At 35.7% G+C, this 17,452-nt stretch overlaps 1 protein-coding gene across 2 annotated transcripts in view; it reads right to left on the bottom strand.

Annotated features, from left to right (window-relative positions):
* LOC149808526 (uncharacterized) overlaps window positions 1-17,452 on the bottom strand; it is a 135,782-nt gene that overhangs the window by 71,764 nt on the left and 46,566 nt on the right. Inside the window, exons 2-4 of one of the 2 annotated variants that reach the window (XM_089978548.1) lie at window positions 7,921-8,068; window positions 4,286-4,376; window positions 3,396-3,695 (exon numbers count right to left, since the gene is read on the bottom strand). In XM_089978548.1, the coding sequence (XP_089834674.1) occupies window positions 3,396-3,695; window positions 4,286-4,364 (379 nt within the window). In that variant the 5' untranslated portion in view covers window positions 4,365-4,376; window positions 7,921-8,068. The remainder of the gene's footprint in view (window positions 1-3,395; window positions 3,696-4,285; window positions 4,377-7,920; window positions 8,069-17,452) is intronic. The other variant, XM_089978556.1, reaches the window with a different exon arrangement.

The following is a 17,452-nucleotide window of genomic DNA, read 5'->3' as shown; positions in this document are numbered from 1 at the left end:
CAAAATCACTGGCATGAATTTGTGCCAAGATTTCAGCCCTGGTACGAGGCGATAGATCACGTTTCTGCCTCTTACTTTCTTCTTCTTCTTTCATCTCGAATGAATAGGATCGTTTCATCTTGAGTGCAAAACGTCAAATGACTCAAGTTCAAACACCATAGACTAATTTATTGTCATGGCAAACCAGCGTATATAAAAAGGGTGTGTCTTGTCCTTTCACTATTCATTTCACTCTCAAACCGAGGAGAACGATGGAAGAGACTAGCCAAATCGAACGTTTCGTCAGAGACTTGCGAGGGGTCATTAGAAAATTCTCTTCAGACCAGCCGACAGACTACTCTCCTTCCTTTCGAGATAAGAGTCAGGATACTTGCTATATCTGTCAGAAGAAAGGGCATTCGTCTTCAGAGTGTCCAGACCGTCAAAAAAGAAAAAAAACAGGGGCTAAAAAAGACAAAAGTCAAGATACCTGTTATTATTGTAAAGAAAAAGGACATTGGTCTCCAGATTGCCCAAAAAAGAAACAAGAGGAGTCAGAAGAAAAGAAGGATTCTTCAGAAGAAGAGAGGGATTCTTCGGAAGAAGAGAGGGATTCTTCGAAAGAAGAGAGGGATTCTTCAGAGGAAGAAAGAAGACAATTCTATTTAAAAGAAGCAAAGAAACAGGAGAAGAAAAGAAGAAGGGAAGAAAATGAGGAAAAAACGGTGAAGAAATTCAAACAACAGAGAGACTAAACAAGGAGAAAGAAGAAGTCAATGAACTTTTAATTAAAGTGTTCTGTGGTGAATTGTGAATTGGATTGTAAAAAATGGATAAAAGAATACATGAATGATATAAGGTAAGTGTCTTTGAGTTTTGAAATAAGAAGCTACACTCACGCACTCATACAAAAAAGACACGTACTATAAGGGTAAAATGGTTTGTTTTTTTTTGTTGATTTTTGAGTTATTGGCAAATTGAAAGGCTATCTCTTTTCGAGAAATGTGGGTGGCCCTGAAAAGGGCCTTTTTTGGTGTAGGGGTGAGTTTAACCAATCAACTTTAACTGCCTTAAGCCTTTGCCACGGCCAAGGCCTACTTCTGATGATTGGGTTGAAATCACTAAGGGTGGTACGATAGGCTTAGTCACAGGGTTGGCGTGTTTAGCTCGGGAAGGTCGTATTCTCTTCGGTCGTGATAAAGAAGTCTGATACATTTGTTTCAGACTTCTTAACTCGCTAAAATGTCCAACAGTACCGTAGCCGTTTGATTTTCACCCTTTTGTTTCTTTGCTGCTACTTCTTCTTCTTGTTGTTTTATCTTACCTCTTCTTGTTGCTGTTGCTGTTGCTGTAGGAGAAAAGCTTGTTCCGCTTCCTTTTGTCGTTGCATAAATTTCTCCAATTCTTCTTTCTGTCTCTGTCTAAAATTCTCCACTTGCGGTAATGAAGAAAGTAACGAAGGTTCCGGAACAAATTCTTGCGAGGTAAGAAAATCCACAAAACCCAATGTACCTCTTCTGAAAGTAAGGCCGGGTTCCCTTGGGCAGTCTCCCCTGCTGGTGCACCCCAATGGATCGTTTTCTGAGTTTCCGTCATGTTGAATCACTGTCGCATTGATTGACTGCACACAAGCGCTAACGAATCTATATAGACCACGTGACGTCACAGACTGCTCTCTTCGGATTGGATGCGAGCTGAATGAATTGTGTAACGCGTGTTCGGATTGGTGAATGAATTCAATCCGTTTCAATCCTTCCTGTACCTATAAATAAGCGCAGTTCACTGCATTGATTCACCTATTCTCGTCGCTTCAAGATGTGGACCACAGTTGAATCATCCACCCTTGTGTCTTCCATGATGTTTAGGACGGACATGCTCATGTATGTCAGGTCCAAGTGGACTGTTGTTGATAGGACAGATACTAGTCAATGGATGAGGAGAGTTTACATAGAAAGACAAGGATGTCTCAAGAGGGTACTTGTGTATGGACCGGCAGTTAGAAGGAGTTTAAGAAGAAGAAGAAGAAGATGTGACAGATGCCATCTATGTTAATATTAATATTAACATAAACCCAAAGGCCCTTTTCAGGGCCAGCCATATTTCTCCAAAAGAGATAGCCTTTCCATTGCCTACCCCTTTCTTTAAATTTAAATTTAAATTTAAATTTAAAAAAAATAATCCCATATTCAATTCCCCTTGTCCCTAGACAAACCCAAACTCTATTCCCATGTTAATTTCCCCTTGTCGCTAGACAGACCCACACTATAGTTCCATGTTAAATTCCCCTTGTCGCTAGAGTGACCCACGATTTTTCTCCATGTTAATTTCCCTTGTCGCCAGATTGTCCCACGATTTTTCTCCATGTTAATTTTCCATTGTCGCTAGAGTTGCCCAAGGGGTCTTGTAATGCTAATTCCCATTGTCGCTAGGGTGCCCCCATTTACTATTTACGCCCAGTTTTCGATGACCCCATATTGTGGACTGTGACTAGAGGTAACATTTTTATTAAACTACCATTATAAAATATACATACATACACTCATTTGCTTCATCGGCAGAACCTATTTTGCGTTTAGATTTATCTTTATTACATCATTCAGTTGCAAGAAAATACGAGCACACCAAACATCATCCAGTTTCTTACCGTAAAATTTGGCCCCTCATCACCAGGGACGTCATTAGGAGGGGGCAGGGGGCATTTGCCCCACCCCAAATTTGCATGCGCTGTAAAATTGCTGTTGCATATATACGAAAATTAACAATCCCGTCAAGTTTTGCTCCCCCATCAAGTTTGGCCCCCACAACCAAGTTTTGCCCCCTCCCCCCCCCGAAAAAAGTTGAAATGACGTCCCTGAAGTCATCACGACGTATTGCAACAATGTATTTTCTACGAAGCTCGATCTTCTTCACTGATGGAATATGGTGGAAGTTTATATCTAGGTAAATTCTAGCATTACCATTGCACAACGGAACAGAAAAGTATTCGTCGCGATTGTTTCCTTTGCCAGTATCAATTGTAGCAGCCATGCTTGCGAGGTAAAATAAAGCAGGTGCCTAGTTTAGCCTCGTCTTGGTTTGGACGACCCAGGGTCACATGAATACATGAATACATTCTGAAAATGGTCTATAGAAGTTAAAACGATGCAAAAAAAATAGTAAAAGTATGACTCAGAATGAACTTGTGTGAAAATTTGTCATAAATAGAAAACTATTTTAAGGCATATTAAATTAGGTTATGACTTTTCCTTTGCTCATATCAACTAATTTTGAAATGTTGACATAAATGATTTTTTGTTAGGATTTAATTTTCATAAACATACCAGTATTGTACATTGATAGACATTACTTAACGACTATTATGAGGAATAATATATTTATGTAATATTTAAATTTATGTGGAATAATCTATAAAATACCAATGACTTGAAGATTTAGTGATTCTTCAGATATGTCCGTCGTAGGACTGTTGTAGATAAACTTGTAGGTCCCACTATCAGATCGATTTGCTTTTCTTATCCAGAAGGTACTTTCTCCTTGCTGCTTCAGTCTTCCTTCATAAGCAGGGCCTTCACTGAATCCGCGTTCTTGTGACCATGCCACAACAAGAGTGTCTCCCTTGTACACTGCTTTGTTCTTCACGTTAGTTGGTATATTAGGCCATATCAGAAAAGCATCTTCATATTCACACATAATTTGATGACTGATCCCAAACGAGCCTTTAAAATTTAAGAAGAAAAGAAAAAGACAAATTATATATATGAAGGATAGAATAGCTGTATTCATTATTTAAACACAGTTAAAAATAATACATATAATGACCCATTAGATGTTTGTTTGCTTGATGTGTTATGGCACATGATCAAAACATGAAGGTTATGTTGTGCCTTCGACATTAAAAGTATCTGATTTGGACTGAACTGACGGCTGTATTCGGCCTACATCATTCTGGTTGTTACCCATGCATTCAAACTCTTGTGACTAGAAATACAATCCTGTATTACAAATATGGATGGTTATTTTTTACCTTTCACTTTGTGATAAACATAGCTTTGGTTAAAGACTGGCCTTTTTAATAGAGCACTTATTAGATCAATTACTTTCTTTCAAAATGACAACTTGGCAAATGTGATGAGGGATTTGTAACACAATCTCCAAGAGTTTGCATTCTCTGCCTGAAGTTTTCAGTGTTCATCTCATGTACTATTTATTTAGTACATATTAAAATAAATCAGTACAAGTATCAAGGTCTTCTGGATTTAGGACTTCATGCTTCTGTACAGATGGATGTGCAATGCTCTGCATCTACCTTTTAGATGACCTATCCCAAATAGTAAGCAAACGAATGCCAATGGAAAATGCGTTGCACAATGTTTCAGTGATAGCATCTTCTTCTTAGTCTGAAAAAAAAGATGATTATCATTAGTTCTAAAGTGGATTCTGTAAGTAATCATATATCCCGGCAACATGCCAGAAAAAAACAAAAAGATGGGGGTATTTAATTATTTGCACATACGGCGAACAACATATCAATATACCGTATTTACCGGCCTATAAGTCGATGCAGAATGAGTCTAATTAGCAAATTTGGCAATTTTTCCATCCTTCATCTATATATAAGTCAATGCTGAGTATAAGACGAGGCCAGATCAATACATCGACTTGTCTTTTTCACTTCATTTCACACTAACTCGCGAATTTGGTCCTATCTGTAAGTCAGTAACCTTTCCAGTCAGGATCATTAAATGTAACTAAAAATACCTAATTTGTTTCACACGAAGTATTTTAAATGTACCATGTACTTTTAGCTACATATAATGACGCTGACCTGAAAATTTATTGAGACAGATACGGTTAAACTCGTATGCTATGTGGAATTAAGCTATAATAACTTCCGGTTTCATAAATATTAAAAGTATCACTGTATGCAATTTCAGATTATCAGCAATAGAGATATTGCATTTTCCATAGTTGTTTTGGGGGACGAGCGGTACAGAGAAATGGATGCATATGTATTCCATTACATTTTTATATGGTCCGATATATGAGAGAGAGATAGAGAGATTTCAGCTCTTTGTTTTTTGTTGGGGTATTTGTTGTTTTGTTTTGTTTACCTTATTGCCCCCGTTTAGCTGATGCTTTTGTCAAAGAGAGAAAACATTAACAAATGAAACGTAAATGTCAACTATGAAAATACATACGTTACTCCATCAAGGTTTAAATATTCACAGTAGTTATATCCATATAGACTCCATTTATGTTAAATCCCAAGAATGTCCATTTTGCATGCTAATTTTCTTTGCAAACGACCTTTCCATTCCCAAAAAATAAGATTTTTTCGAAGCGCATGCACCCTTCCTGTACTCAAGCAGCAACTGTTATTTGATCTTTGCTCATGCTAGATGTTACTTAAAAATTGCTGTCCGTTCCATCCGCAGGTTCAAAAGATTCGCAGGCTGAGATATTTACATGAGTAACCACCTGGCATTTCCTTTCATTATATGGTACGGTATTCATAATACCCATGAGTAGCCTCTTTCCCTACTGTTAACCTCGCTAATCTGATATGGTATGCCGAATCTTGATCTCAGACAGATCTTAGGTTGGAATGACTGCACACAGTTGTGGCATATTTAATTAGCATGCAAATACGACTATAAAGTCTTGTGATTCTTGGATAATAGAAGACGCAAACAAACGTAGAATGAATTGCTTACCTAGTGGTACTAATTGATAATGGAATATGGTACTGCATCTGTACATGAGTAATATCAGTCATCAGGTAAGTGAACAATACAGATTTACAATCGTGAAAACATCTCTCTCTCTCTCTCTCTCTCTCTCTCTCTCTCTCTCTCTCTCTCTCTCTCTCAATGGGGCATACATTTTATTTGATCATTAGGTGTAAAATGAAAATTGTGATGGGATGTCTTTGTCATGGTTACTCATCTTCTAACTTGTTAATCCTAACGCACATATATGTAATCAAATTTAAACAACGTATGTTGCAAACAACATAAATTACTGGTGCATGCTGCTTTAACGCAATTTGATTTATGTTAATTAATAATACTGATAATCATGTAATTGTTTACAAAACTCACTGTGGGATCATATATTTTTTCATGCACGATCTCTTTTTCGTACTTTTGGGGAATTATCTTCAATACAAAAAATACGATAAAGCGATTCAGAAGACATAATCCATATATAAGTCAATTCGGAGTATAAGATGAAGAAAAGATTTTCTGGACAAGAAGTATTGTCTTATAGTCCATCAAATACGGTACTGCATTCTTGTGTACTATGTCTGTTGAAATAGGAACAATACATCTACCTGCATGTTACATATTCAAGATGATGAATTCAACATTCAGATCATTTCTATTGTCAGATTGTTATGTGTTATCTTAATCTTTTTAAGATACTATTATGACCCCCTCCATTTCTTCCATGAAATAGTCAGCCCTAAATATGAAGTTTATTCATTTTTCTATAAAGACAAATATATCTTGTTAAAAGACGGCATCATATCAGTTTTGACGATGGTTAAGTTATGGTCATAAAGATCAATTCAGTCCTGACCAGGATTCGTTCGAAGAATTCAGCAGATACCAGAACCATCCAGTCTCTAGTGAGTATAGTGAAGAACACTAATGATACCTATGTTACCTTCGGACTCCCTGTTGAATTCATATTGAAAGTGTAGCAATTGCAAAATTGTGGGAAAAATAATATTAAAAATACGAACGCTGAGGCCATATGGAAACTGGATTCAGTGATTGTGTAAACTGAGTCAAGGCTTATGACTTTTTAAAGTCGCCATCCCTGGGCCTGTGTCTAAAAATATTTTATTTGATCATTGATCAAAGTCCATATTCTTTTCTTTTATACTGATTTGTTTTTGTAAGTTGTTAATGGCCTAAATGTTGTACATGCCGTTAAATTGTGTTGTTATTAACTGACGTACATAATATGCACAATTTACAGATGCATACAATAGTGTTAATTATGCATATACAAATGCAGAATTGTAGGCTGCTGTTTTCTGTTTATTTTAGTCTACCGAATTCACCCCCCCCCAAAAAATATATGTGTGCTTCCCTTGAGCCAACTATCTCCATTTCATTTTCATTGCGAACCCAGGCATGTTTTTGACTTCGGGTAAAAAGCAAATTCCCAAAATTGACTTGCAAATCTAATTGAGCCATTTTAGACCAATATCTGAAGTTCTTCGCAGACATACACACACACACACATATATATATATATATATATATATATATATATATATATATATATATATATATACACTAAATCATTATAATATATATAATCTCCAAAAAGTTTTTTAAAAAATTACCTAATGTACCTACCCTGATTTAAAAATCAGTGCGATAGGAAACACATTTGTTTTGCCTTAGCCACCATTCTTTATTCTGTGACAGTATATTGCCCTTGTGATACCTTGAAGACATTATTATAGGCAAGAAAAAATTTAAAGCGAAATTCCTATACATTGTAAGTAATTACAAGCATGAATAATACTTTAGCAATTCTTTATATACGGCCAAAAATTAACTTGTCAAGTGATTGTTTTCGATGTATAAGCTATCCGAACACGGATTAACAAGTGAGAACCCTCACTTAAGAAGTTTGGTCTTCTCATCTTTAAATTAATTTATATCATGTAATAGCTTTCCAAATAGACAGTACATAAATGTTATTACTGAAAATTAAATTATTGTGTTAAGCGTTTATTTCATACACAACAATCATTTAAATTCTAAGGCTGGTACTCATTGACTTTGGTACTACATACAATTTAGGTGGGGGAGTTAAGCCTTCGAAACTCAGTTTTAGGGAAAATAGACTAATTAAATAAGTTTTAGCACTATGTAGTAATACAATTAGCATGCCACGGAAACATATTGTTTGACTTACCAATAAGGACGCATAGACGGCAGCAAAACTAACAAGCAGTGGTTTTGGTAGGAAGAGGGTTACAACTCATTCTACTTGAGAAATGTTCAGTTATATTTCACATGCTTGGTACCATTCACTGTTATGTATTAATTAACCCAACTGCTACCTGAAAAAACAAACAGATCTATCCCTGCAAATAGTCATCTTGTTAACTTAGAGGAAAATTCGAAAACAAGGATTTTGGGAATTATATTTGCTCTGAACTTAAGAATATTTGCTAGCAAAAATAAATTTAGAACAATAACTGTTCTTTGCTTGACCTTACAAAAAAAGTCTAAAGACAAAACTTTCCTATTTTGTTTATTTCCAAAAACTTCAAATTCAAACAATATTGTTTCTTTGTGAGCATATACCAGCCTTTTCTGCAGCTGCAATGAAATACATCAGCATATTTAATGCCAGTACAGAGCAGTAAGGTACGTGGGCTAACGTGCTGAACTGCTTGCACTAGTCACTGATAATTTGTTGTCCATTGATATATACACCACTTTTTCTGGCATGAATAAATTAACAAAACACTCTATGATTCCATCCTAAACATCTGTAAAAGCAAGTAAAAATCTACCTCTTCTGTGCTAAATTATCAACTCTTCTTATCATCAAAGACACTTGCAGGCATGATAATCTGAAGTTTGTATATGTTTGTAATCGATTTTCGGGACATGTTCATTTTGATAAATAATAGAATTTCATTATCACAATTGAGATTCATGAATTAAATTCTGGATCTCCCCAGACATATATTTTTCCTTCCATGCAAGTGCCATGCTCGAGAGTAATTTCTTTAAACACAGTGGTTATCTAACTTCGACGTGTACTCAGTGCAACAACAACAACAACAAAAATCGCTATGAAGTAATTTAAACAAATATTGTATATCTTAGACAATGGCACAACGTTTCTTCACAACTATATTTTGAACATACTTTTCCTTGGGGAGCAAGCCTGTGTACATTTTTATTTGTATACTGAATGAGAAATTAAAACAAATAGTCCTGAGTTAATTTTATCAATTTATTTTCCTCATGCAAATGTACCAGAAAATATCAAATATTGAAAACAGTCCTGTCATATGAAATGATACCGACCTTACAGAATATTTTAGAACATTAATTCAATATGGATACCAAACTTTAAATGATATCTTTCAAACTAACAATGTCATAGACTTTTATAATGGTGTCTATTAAAATGAAAGAGGGACCTTGATTCAGTTTGTTTAGAAGTACTCCATAATACGTCCAAGAAATCTATATCATGTGATAGTTAATGTTCAGTATATTTAACATGTTAAGGGCTAACTGAAACAATTCTAAAGTCACATATATAATTCATTAATATATTCATAGTTTATTTAATACATATTAATCTGACTGGTCAAACAATTGTACAAGGAAGCCTACTGCATACTTTCTAAAAATTTATACTTTGCCTTCATTTATTCAAAATGTATGCAAATGTTGAATTTAAGCTTGTGTTCGATCTAAAATGGCTGAAAATTGCATTTCAAGATTGTCCAAATTTGATCTACATTAATCGTCTAAACATAGAGCATGTCAGCTCGTAATATGGTCATATAACAAATCAGAATGGTAATCTACATGTAAGGTGGCAACAGTATGAGTGAATCTTTCTGCTATCACAACTTATTTGATAATAAAACTATCTACTGCTGTTTGTATGGGATGAAAGAGTTTTAATAAACAATAATGTGTCCTTTATGTAAAGCAGTTTTATATAATAATAATAATAATAATAATAATAATAATAATAATAATAATAATAATAATGATGAGGACTTTGTATAGCGCCTAATCTTTAGAAGGTCTAAGCGCTTTACAACATTAGACAACACCTATAAGATAAAAAACATATAATGATATGATTACAAAAACAAACACCATGAAATTAGAAAACATTAAAAAGCATGCTGAGAATATTTAAGATACGAAACATTAGTAGGTCTTTAAGTTTTTTCTTGCAGTCGAAATAAGTGAGTTTTGAGAGCCATATTGAATGTGATCACTGTGTCTTTGTATCTAAGTTCAGTGGGCAATTCATTCCCCGTTACTGGGCCCTGGTATGCAAAAGAACGCTGTCCATATGACTTTGTTTTCATAGTGGGAATAATGAGTATACGATTGTCAGAAGAGTAGCGTTAAGTATCTTGTTGGTGAGAACACATGGGTGAGGTCGGATAGGTATGTTGGACTAGAGTCCGACAGTGAAACATAGCACAGAGAACAAATTTTGTGTTTGATTCTGGATTGAATGGATAGCCAGTGTAGGGTAAAAAGCAGCGGGGAGGTGTGCTCTGATCGTGGTACTCTAAGTATGATCCGATTAGCTGTATTTTGAACTTTTTGAAGTTTCTGGAGCAGATATTGAGATGAACCAGACAGAACAGAGTTACAATAGTCCAGTTTTGAAAGTACTAATGAACACACAGGTGTTTTAGTGGCATCAACTGAATATATATTTGCGAATTGAGCTGATGCGTCTCAGCTCAAGATGTGCAGCCTTGCATATGTTCATGACATGTTGATGCAACGTGAGAGTACTGTCCATAGCAACACATGGGTTTCGTACTGATTGTGTGAACTTAATGTTGGTGTTGCTGATATTTATTGTTTGAGGTAAAGGATGTGAATGAGAAAGTCTTTGTTTTGAGATCAGAATGGCCTGAGTTTTATCATCATTCATCTGCAGCTTGTTACATGTCATCCATGATTTCACATCAGAAATGCACCTCTCTACTCCTCGGATGGTATCATCAACTTCAGTTGGGTGGCTAGACTTATATATTTGGGTGTCATCAGCGTACAACTGGTGAGACACTGGATGATGATCTATGACACTTGAGAGCGACTGAGTGTACAGAATGAAGAGAACAGGGCCAAGAACGGACCCCTGTGGAACACGACAACATAGATCAACTGGGCTGGAGTGTATTCCATTTGCAGATACAGTTTGTGTCCTGTTGACCAAGTCGGACGTGAACCACATTAAAGCTGTATCATGAATGACAAATACATGCTGGAGACGATGAAGTAATATATCATGGTCTATTGTGTCGAATGCTGCAGATACATAAACGAGGGTGAGGACTGTAATCTTTCCGCTATCCAACGCAGAGAGAATGTCCTTTACTTTTAGAAGAGTAGTTTCAGTACTGTGGCAAGGGCGATATGCAGATTTTACATTGTTAAAAAGACTGTTTGAATTTAGATGAGAATACAAGCTGTGATAGAACGACCTTTTCTAAGATTTTTTATATGAATGGGGGATTAAAAACTGGGCGGTAGTTCTTTTAATCGTTATGATCTAGTGTTGGTTTCTTCAACAGAGGCTTTACAATGACAGTTTTGAAAAATGATGGGAATTCCCGGGATGAGAGAGAGGTATTAATAACATCTGTTATTGAAGGCAACACTGGATCCAAGCAATCAAAAAGCAACGATGTTGGAATTGGATCAAGTTCACATAACTTGGTGCACTCTTCATCAAAACTGTACGTACGAAATCCGTAGAGACAGGTTCAAATGCTGCTAATGGTTGCCGCTCAAATTCTGTATCCCAACTGTATGGTGACGACGAGTCAATTGAAATTGTGGTGTCAAGCTTATCTCTAATGGTTTGTACTTTGTCATGGAAGAAATTTGCAAACATGTCCGGAAGGTAGTTAGAAGTGACATAGATTTGTTCCTTGACATTAGCCTGTTAGTAATCTCGAAGAGCTCTTTGGAGCTGGAACTTTCCATGATCTTTGTAGTGTAGTAGGCCGATTTCGCTGCATGGACTATGTTTGTGACAATCTTCTTTTTGGCTTCATAGATTTGCTTATGACTAGTTAGTTTGCACATGTAGTTTCAGAGCAGTAGATAAAGCAAATAATTTCTTGTATAATGGATCTTGGGGGTCGTCTCAAAGTGTTATTTATTGAATATTTATGTTATAACACCTACCCCTCTCTTCGATTAATGTACAAGGATGGCCCTGTTATGTGTTATAAGGTATGGATACTAATCAGTGTAGCTGTATAGGAGTTTCAGCATAGACAGAGAAGACAAGTGGACATATACAAATGAATGAAAAAAGGTATACAACAAGTTTATTGAGATTAAAGTATAAAAGGAAATAGTTTGAACAGGCCGTAACTCTTGATCACTTTTCAAGAAATGAAGTGAATTTTATCAGGGTTAATGAAACTTACAAGGCTAACATTGTAATAAAGGTTAATAAAAAAAATTAAAAAGTACCTAACAGTAATTTGCAGGTTAAAATAGGTTCAGAGATTCTTCTATTTGTTCCATCCAACTTGGAGACTCTCCATTTATTTTTCAGAAGAAGAGTTCTGGAATAATTTGCCCCAACAATTACAAATTTCCAGCCATCAAATAACTTGAAAATAATCCTCCATTTTTTTGGACAAAATCTTTGTCATATCCATTATATTGGTTGAAAAGAACTTTCTTGAGAAAATAGAAAACATTTCTGCTGCGATAGGAAAACCAAGGTAACCCTCCTCCTATGCCAAAATGAATGGTTGGTTCCACAGCAGACAGATGTTAGTTATCTATATACAAGTTCAAGCATGACAGACAATAAATGAGCAATGTATGATAGTGTACGTGCACTTTCTATGATGCTCCTAGACTTTGGAACGCCCCTCATATTCTTAGCCTACCACAAATATGCTTATGTGAAGAGTTCTTTGGAACCAAACGTTGTCATATTGAACTTATGGATACTTATTTTCCCAAAACAATATCTCCAGAAAAGCAGCATGTCTGCATGTTCTTCCCTTTCAGCCCCATACCACTACATGGATGAAACTTTCTCTATAAAGGTGCTCAAGATGCACATACTCCAAGGACCCAATATTTCATATCAGTGTTACATGAATTGATGATAAAAGCAAGTAGAATATCCATCTCAAAGGAAACAATTTCAATTTTGAAGAAAACAGTGATACGACCTCCAGGTTTTAAGTAACAAAAGTACTACACGGCACATTATCACCATCAACTACCTTGATTATAGAGCTACATACGTCATTTGCATTATAAAGTGTGAAGCTAGATAAAATTTAATAAAATATATTAATTGGTTAAGAAGTGGTTCAAGTTTCATTAAAACATCTTCAACACTAGTCCTCCAAGAAATGAAAAAAAAATCACAAAAATTACATTTTCACTTACTTTGAATTCAACCTTGTGGCAGGACCACCTGTATATTGCATGTGACATGCTATCTATTCATAACATGTATTTGCATCAGCAGAATTTCATGAAATCTCTCCAGAAAACAAAAACGTTTCCAGGTTCAGACCGAGACACATAATAATGATTACAGTTTGAATCCCATGTCTTGTGTGCATTTTTTCATTGTCACAAGGGCTCTTATCGTTGCTTACAATTTACATGCATACATATACTATATAATAATACATGGGAGGACACTTCACTCCTTTCTTTCACGACTTATTTAAGAATCAACGCTGATATTTCAAGCTAGATTTCTAGTAGCATAATAAATTTGGTATAAATTCTTAGCTCAAGCATTCAACGTTGTATGCCTGTCCAAAAGTCAGGCTTGCTATCATACCTTTGGGGAATGTCAGACCATTTCCCCACGCTACTGTACCTCTCAACATTGCCATGACCGTGCACACATAATATGCAAGTGCAAACTCACAAAATGAAATACTGACCTCTCATTGGCCAAATTAATCTTACATACTCACCTATTTATAACTTAGTTTTGTATTATTATTTAGTACATATATGACTGATCATTAAATTATACACAATACGATAGTCATCTAATTTCATTATTTTCTACTCATAGTATGGACAGGAAACAGTTCAAAGAAAACAGTCGGGTTTCTTGAATGTGAAACTACATTTCATAGCTTCATTCTATTTTGATACCAGTACATGTAACCGACCAGTCTAAATTCAAAATAAATGGTGTAATATATCGTAATACGCTGGCTTTATCGATATGACTGATATATGTTATATAACTGAGAAATGTCAGAGAGGGATTTTATTAAACTTAAAAACATGTTGTGCCTGGAAAGGGATAAATCAAGAGCATTTAAAAAAAACTGAAATAAGAATTTGGCAGTGATGTAATACAGCAGCCATTATTTGTAGACTTGAAGACCATTTGCAAAGTTCCTGTAGACATGTAGACCAGTTATACATGAATAATGTATCAATTGCAGCATTACTGTATACACGTAGACTAGTTATACATAAATAATGTATCAGTTGCAAAGTTCCTGTAGACATGTAGACTGGTTATACATAAATAATTTATCAGTTGCAAAGTTATTGTAGACACGTAGTATAGTTATACATAAACAGTTGATGTTGTGTCTATACTATTGTACTAACTATTAATCCACATGGATTTAGCCGATTTGTAAGAAGAATATTAACTGCACATCCAGGTAAGTAGCAAAACTAAATCTAAGTTTTTTCCATAGTTTCCTTTAATTAAGGCTAATACTAAATAGATTTCTCTTTTTATGCTCAGATTTCACTCTTCTTGCCAGTTATATTAATAACTACACTAATACCTCTCTTGGGGTTTGGCATGTGTGAACCCACAACAAAGCTGTTCGGATTCACATGTAATAAAATTTCCTTTTGATCGAGTACTCAGGTAACGCATCATTAGGATCGGCAGGTACCTGGCGGAAGATTCCTAATTTTTTAAAATCTCTTCTTAAACACTATGAATATGGTTTAGGAAAATATAACTTAGTATTTGAGATGGATCTTAGCTCATACTTATACTTTTAACCAATTCAAAGTTACATTTAAGATAAGCAGAAACCAGAACATGTGATGTTAGACTAGTAAACCCTTTTGAAAATGAGTTCTCTGCTGAAATGACAGTCACCTACGGGGCACGACTCATGGTCTGTGTTGGATATACCAGTAGCTGTACGCTTTGTTCTGTCTCGTGTCTGTCAAACCTATATATGGTTACTAGGTGAGGATCTACTTTTTTCAACGTTGTCACCCAGTGGAAACACACGCATGAGGCCTTCCATGGTGCAAGACCAGAGAGCGTAACCCATAAGTCCCATGTATATCTTATAGCCGAGCCTTGAAGATGACAGATCAATTTTCAGATCTCTACCTACAAGACTTCAAATCATTAGACTTTAAAAATCAAAATAGCTATTCCAGAAACTCGTCCCACTCCAAGTATCATAATTAAAATTTTAAAACTACTATGTATATATAAATACTACCCCCAATCATAACACAACGTCTCAAGTCTGTGGCTTAATGGTTTAGGAGAGATGCATGGCGTTACTAAAGGCAGAACCAAGTCAGACAGACAAAAAAAAAACATTATCCCCACCTTCTTAAAACATGCATGGAGATAAAAATCAAATTATTTTGTTTATAATAATTTAAACATTATCAGTAGTTAAGTGGCGCACATTAGCGTCAATGGGAATTAGCATTACAGAGACCCCTGGGTCAGATTAGCGTCAAGGGAACTTTAACATGGAGAAAAATCGTGGGTCAGATTAGCGTCAATGGGAAATTAACATGGAGAAAAATCGTGGGACAGTTTAGCGTCAAAGGAAATTATACAGGGTGGGACTTTATAGCGTCAAGGGAAATTGAACATGGGATTTTTTTTTTTAAAATTTTTTTTAAAAAAGAGGTAGGCAATGGAAAGGCTATCTCTTTTCGAGAAATATGGCTGGCCCTGAAAAGGGCCTTTGGGTTTTCTTCTTCTTCTGCTTCTAATTACTTCTTTTCCTCCACCAACTTCTTATTTTCTCACCTACACTCTTTTTCTTCTTTTTTTTCTCCTCCTCTTCTTTCTTCTCTTCCTCCTCCTCTTCTTTCTTCCTCTTCTCATTTTCTTCTTCTTTTTCAATTTTTTAATTCCATGCTCTCATCCTTATCCTTTCCTCTTCATCCTCCTTCTCCTCCTTTATTTCTTTCAACAGATCATTGATGATTACCTTCATTTTTCGTAAATTGTTTATCTCCATCTTCACTCGATGGGGACTATAAGAGTAGTGATCCTCGTTTAGGTTAACCAACATTTGCTCAAACATTCCTAAATTGTCCAGTACGTTTTGCAATTTTTCCATTTTGTTAAGGTGGTTCGAAGCCATCTTCTTTTTTATTCTTTGCAGAATGGTTTGAACGACGAATACTGTGGGTTCTTATAGTGAAAGCGCGGACGTGGAGGAAAACATCCCCTGAAAACATAAAATTGATCTTACCTAGATCATGACCGAACAACGCGCGGACGTGAAGGAAAACATCCCCCTACTTGTTCATTTCATGTAATAAAACCCAAACTATACTCTTCACATACGCTAAGAAACCTATAATCTACTATTCACACAAACATACCTGAGATCTTACAAGCACTAACACACAAACACACATTCACTCACATTTTTTTAAAAGAGTTAGTGTTTATATTCACACTACTCTACCTACACACATTGGCAAATTGATCGTTATTTCTTTTCTAGAGTATTGGGTAGCCCTGAAAAGGGCTGTTGGTTTTTTTTTTTTTGAACTCCAGATGCACCTATCTAATGGTTGCACCTTCCAGGCCTGGCGCCACACACACATCTTTGACTCCAGTCTCTTTTTACTTTTTGTCTTGAGAGTGCAGAGGCGGGATGAATCGCTTCAGCACCCCAATCTTCTGTCTCGGGAATATTGTACGACATCCTCTCTCCTATTTTCTTCTCCTCTTCTTCCCTCTCTCTTCTCTCCTCCTCTTCCTTCTTTATTCTTGCTTCTTCTACGATAGCCTCCGCTGATAGTTCATTTACTATGCGCCTGGCACATTCCAGGTGCATCTGAAGTTCTAACAGTTTCACAATTCTTGTGTTCATTCGTCTGGCGGTGTTGATCAATCAACAAGGGTAGCTAGACTGCCGAGCGAGTTTCAATTTATACTGAAAGCGCGGACGTGATGGAAAACATCCCCCTAAAAACATAAAATTCATCTTACCTAGATCATGACCAAAAAAACAACAACGCGCCGACCTAAAAGAAACACTCACTCACTTTTTTATGCTACCCATCACTATTTTAACATTTTTTATAAATCACTTCAATAGACTATCCACATACGCAAAGCAATCCAATCTAACCCCAAATCTACAACTCAAACACCAAAAAAAAACATAATTTTAATCTACTATCCACACCAACTTACGTGAGCGCTTACAAACACAAACTCACAAACTCACAAACACATGCCTTCACATTTTTTTAAAGAAAGAGTTAGTGTTTATATTCACACTACTCTACCTACACACATTGGCAAATTGATCGTTATTTCTTTTCTAGAGTATTGGGTAGCCCTGAAAAGGGCTGTTTTTTTTTTTTTGCTATTGCATTCTTTTTTAGTTTCTAAGAATGCGATGTCCTCTGATGATAGACTTTCTGGCGATAGGTCTGCTTCTTCGGAAAGAGAA

The sequence above is a fragment of the Sinohyriopsis cumingii genome, chromosome 1 (genome assembly GCF_028554795.1).
Source record: "Sinohyriopsis cumingii isolate HCF-2022 chromosome 1, ASM2855479v2, whole genome shotgun sequence".
Classification (NCBI taxonomy): Eukaryota; Metazoa; Mollusca; class Bivalvia; order Unionida; family Unionidae; genus Sinohyriopsis; species Sinohyriopsis cumingii.
This window is presented reverse-complemented; position numbering and strand designations above follow the sequence as displayed.